The 4,388-nt window shown below is 27.6% G+C and overlaps 1 protein-coding gene across 2 annotated transcripts; it reads right to left on the bottom strand.

Annotated features, from left to right (window-relative positions):
* Positions 1 to 253: 253 nt before the first annotated feature.
* Positions 254 to 3,131, bottom strand: LOC107030714 (trihelix transcription factor GT-3b). 2 transcript variants are annotated; one of them, XM_027919546.1, is made up of 4 exons: positions 2,860 to 3,131; positions 2,562 to 2,773; positions 1,613 to 2,181; positions 254 to 457 (listed from the first exon to the last, which is right to left on the bottom strand). In XM_027919546.1, exons 1-3 carry the CDS (start codon positions 2,963 to 2,965, stop codon positions 1,621 to 1,623), a joined length of 879 nt encoding a protein of 292 aa, XP_027775347.1. In that variant the 5' UTR covers positions 2,966 to 3,131; the 3' UTR covers positions 254 to 457; positions 1,613 to 1,620. The 2 variants fall into 2 exon arrangements, with proteins under 2 accessions (XP_027775347.1, XP_015087464.1); XM_015231978.2 differs by lacking the exon at positions 254 to 457 and having other exon boundaries at positions 1,261 to 2,181; positions 2,860 to 3,126.
* Between the last annotated feature and the right edge of the window lie 1,257 nt (positions 3,132 to 4,388).

The following is a 4,388-nucleotide window of genomic DNA, read 5'->3' on the forward strand; positions in this document are numbered from 1 at the left end:
ATGTGCTTCAAACTCTAGATAAAAAACAAAAAAGATCATTTATCATATATGTGTCCTAATTTATGAATGTGACCGTTTCATTTTAATCGTTTAAAAAAAAGTCATATTTTACGGATAGAAACAACTGATTTTTAAAAAATTGATTATTTATAGTCACACAAATACTCAAAAAATAGTTAAAAATTTATAGTAAAAATACTTTTAAACCATTTATATGTGATTAAAATCAAACAACGTTACATAAATTGTTCTTACATTATTGCAATCTATATACAGCTCAAAGAGGTGATTTTTGAAGGAAAAAAAAATAGCTAGGATAGACCTACCTAGATACATATATAATCAATTTAATTTGTCACCAACACCACCTTAGCTTCATCAATATAAATGGTCTCCATTGAGTAGCTAATGACCTAATGCTCATAGTGCACCATTAGTGTCAATGATACCCATACACCTATTAACGAAGTCAGAATTTTCATCAAAAAAATCTTAAAAACAAAAATGTAAATATAAAAAAAAAATCGAAAAGGGTTAGACATCTACTATATATTAAATAAATAGTAAATTTTAACTATCTCCTTCGATATCGATCCTATCTAGCTCTACCTTTTTGGACCGTATCACATATTATATAGTAATTTAAATCTTATACAAATAGTGTAATTTTCTATCAACTACAGATAAACTCCTTGATCCTATTTAGCCTCGCCCTGCACTCATTTTCAAATTACAATAATAATACAAAAACATGGCCAATTTAAAAGATGGACAATCATTATAAGTATCACCAAGACAAGTTAGCACCATGAAAAAGGTGTAACAGAATCCTCTTATAACTCCAAACTTTGACTTTCTATTAACGCGTTCTACCAGCTAATATATAAAATGCCTATACATTCACATGGTATTTAAGTTTACACCATAGTTTTCCATTCATCCACGTAAAAAAAACAAAAAAAACTTCTACTATTCCATAAAAAAACAAAGACCATTATATTGGAATTATATATATAATACCCCCTATTTACCTTTGCACAAATAATGTGACATGAAGACATCTAAATTCCATGCATTGATGGTATAACCAATATTTACAAGACCAAATTACTTATAACGTAAACATAAAATGAAAAAAAAAAAAAAACTCATACATAACTTGATATAATATATGAGATTAATTTTACACATGGATTGTTCAAACATAATAAAGTAATTAAGCACACTAGAATAATATAATGACTAAGAAATGCAAGAATAAAGCACATAAAGATGAGAAATTTTATAACTAACAAACTAAAGAGAAGAAGAGACATGAATTGCATGGAACTAAAAATAAAGACTTGTTATCAAAGGGGCTTCTTGTTTGTCTAACTATATCCCAAAGAGCAACATCAGCCAACATTTAATGAAGATGATAAAAAGAGTTAGTCTAATCTCCTAGGTAGCTAATATTAGTTATATTCTAAAATACATAAATCAAACCTCTCTATAACAGTATGATACGAAAAAACAGTTCCAAAGAAGAAGAAGAAGAAAAAAACTTGATTGTTATAATGAAATATTGTTATAGATGATGATGACTGTTTTAGAAAGGTGTGACGATACGTACACCGGCCCCTACATGTTGTGATCTTCTCTTCTAAGCTTGTTCAAAAGAGTTGTGATAAGTGCATCCCTCTTCTCAGCTCTAGCTTCTTCTCTCATCCTTCTTTGTTCTTCCCTTTCTCTCCATCTTGTTTCCATCATTAGCCTCTCATTTTCTAAAGCCTCCATTGTTTGTCTCCATTCCATCTCCTTTATCCTCCTCTCTTCTTCTTTTGCTTCATAAGCTTTTAACCATTGCATTTCCATTACCATTTGTTGCTTCATGAAATCATCCAAAATCTCCTTTAAACTACTCACTAAATTATTATTATTATTACCACTTGAACTACCAACCATCATACTTCCCTTAACCTTTCTTTTCTTCTTGCCAACTTTTTCTCCATCACTATCATCATTTTCTTCCTCTTCATCAGAAGAAATAGCCTTCTTTTTCGACCCGCTAGCCCCTCCTCCTACACCACCTTCTGCCTCTATCCATAACATTCTTTGCATCCTAGCTGCAAAAATTGCTTGCAACTCATTGTAAAATGGAAATTGTTGTCTTAGAGCTTCCGGTTCAACTGTCTCACATCCCTATATAATTCAAATGCATAAACAAAACACAACATCAACATCAACATACTTAGCTAGTAGAGATCACGGTTCTAGAATTTAAACTTAGTCTCAAAATATTGCTTTTCATAATTTAATGTTTGTTGAAACTCAAGCACTTTTTTGTATTTAGTTTTTGTATACAATCTAGAATATATTGTTGAAACTTTTACCTATAGATATTTAGTTTTGTAAATAGTTGAATATAATAAGGTGCATCTAGTCCTTCTAGCAAGTGACTTTCTAGGAAAGAAACTTAATAAAAGCTAGTAGGAACAAGTCCATTCTTTTTTTTCATTTGCTTTTTAACAAATTCTTGTTTATTCTAAAAAAACTATATAGTATAAAATTAAAACATGTACCTTATAACGCGTAACAAGATTTTTCCATTTGCATTTACACTGTTCTGGGCTACGATTGTAACCTTTTTCTTTCATCTTTGTTGCTATGACTTCCCATAGAAGCTTATTCCTTTTTGTTTCCATGAAAGTTTGATCCAACTCCGCTCGAATCATCAAGAAATCTCTTGTTTCTTGAATACTCCATTGAGGGAATCTATCCCCTCCTCCTCCTCCTGAAAATAATAATAAGGTGTCATGCGACAGCTAACAAAGCAAATCGAAATTGTCACAAGAAAAATATATATATATATTTATGTACCAATATTAACACCTCCACTTGTTGTATCAATATTCACACTTTGATGACTAAATTGATGTTGTTGTTGTTGAAGATGATGTTGATGGTGATGAAGATGGGGATCCATATAATATTATAACCCTAGATTTATTATTATTTTTATTGTTGTTATATTAAAAAAAGTATGTTTATGTGTGTTTTGAGAGATGGTTTTTTGTTAAGAAAATGGAGAGGAAAAAGATTTGGGGGGAGAGAAGAAGAAAGGTTTTATATGTAGAAAAAGAAATTGAATAAGGGGTTTTGTATATGGTCCTATGTGTGAAAATAAGGTGTGAATTTAATTTGTCAAAGAAAAAAAAAAGAATGAATATATTTCTATGGTCTTATGTGTCAAAAGTGAGCCTTGTGTATTTTGAGTTTCTCCTCTCATCCATCACAAGAATTTAAAAACAAAAAGGGAAAAATGTGAAACAAATCTTTCTTTTTCCAATTCATTCTCTTTTTATTTTTTAATTGTTCATTATATTAAATACAAATATCCTCTTTTATTAAGTTAGTTTTAAAAATTTTGAAATAATTTATTACTTAATTCCTTATTAACACTTATTTTTTAACCATATACATTTTTCAAAACTACAAAATTTATTCAAAAAGTAATTTTTATATTTTTCAAGATTCTATAAAGTCAAAACTAAAAAAGAAAAAATAGAACAAAGAAGTACTTCCTTTGTCCTTCTTCTTGATTGTAAATTTTTTTTATTTTACGAGTTAAAATAATATGAATTTTGATCAATAAATATATATTTCATAAAAAAATATATATAATTTATAGTATTTTCATTAAATATTTAAATTTTAAAATATAAAATTATTAAATTAATATAATCTGATTAGTTAAATTAATTTTTAAAAAACGTAATATGATAATTAAAAATAAACGAAACTAGTATTTGTTATCCTACAAACAAAAACAATGTCTTATCTAATCTCTCTACGCGTAAACTCACATCTCTTTGTTTCTCTCTCCAAAATATTACTAATAATAATAATTTTTATAAAGTTTGAATTATAATATTATTAGAATTGACATCCACATTTGTTCATATTGCGATTATATGACATCACGCTGTCGAAACAAAAAACAGAACACCTTTGGAGGCTTTAATTATTTGATTTTATGTGACAATAAATTGTACGTATTAGCTAAGATGCTTGTTTCACAAGGTTTCCAAATATTTTTCCCATATATAGTTCATACTCAGCGACGAAATCAAAAATTTTAATAAATGATTTAAAAAATTTAAAAAGATAAATATAGAAAATAGTCGAAAGAGTTCGACATCTACTATATATATCTAAAAAAAATTATTTTAATCATGTATATAATACGCTGAAGGATTCATCATAAGATGGTCAATTACACATTTTTTATTGAAAAAACTTTTTGGGCTTAAATCTTAAATATTTTTAATGAAATTTTTGATTTTAATATTAAATATTTGGCTAGTCTTTATTGTAATATAAATTTCATTTGTGCCAAAGAATTTTTT

Source organism: Solanum pennellii, chromosome 9 (assembly GCF_001406875.1).
Source record: "Solanum pennellii chromosome 9, SPENNV200".
In the NCBI taxonomy this organism is placed as follows: Eukaryota; Viridiplantae; Streptophyta; class Magnoliopsida; order Solanales; family Solanaceae; genus Solanum; species Solanum pennellii.

Bases quoted from the DNA above. Each gene is read 5' to 3' on its own strand.
- LOC107030714 (XM_027919546.1), bottom strand. From the start codon at position 2,965: ATGGATCCCCATCTTCATCACCATCAACATCATCTTCAACAACAACAA. The intron at 2,774-2,859 runs GTACATAAATAT...TATTATTTTCAG, and splicing joins AAGTGGAGGTGTTAATATTG to GAGGAGGAGGAGGGGATAGA. The intron at 2,182-2,561 runs GTACATGTTTTA...TGAATTATATAG, and splicing joins ATCTTGTTACGCGTTATAAG to GGATGTGAGACAGTTGAACC.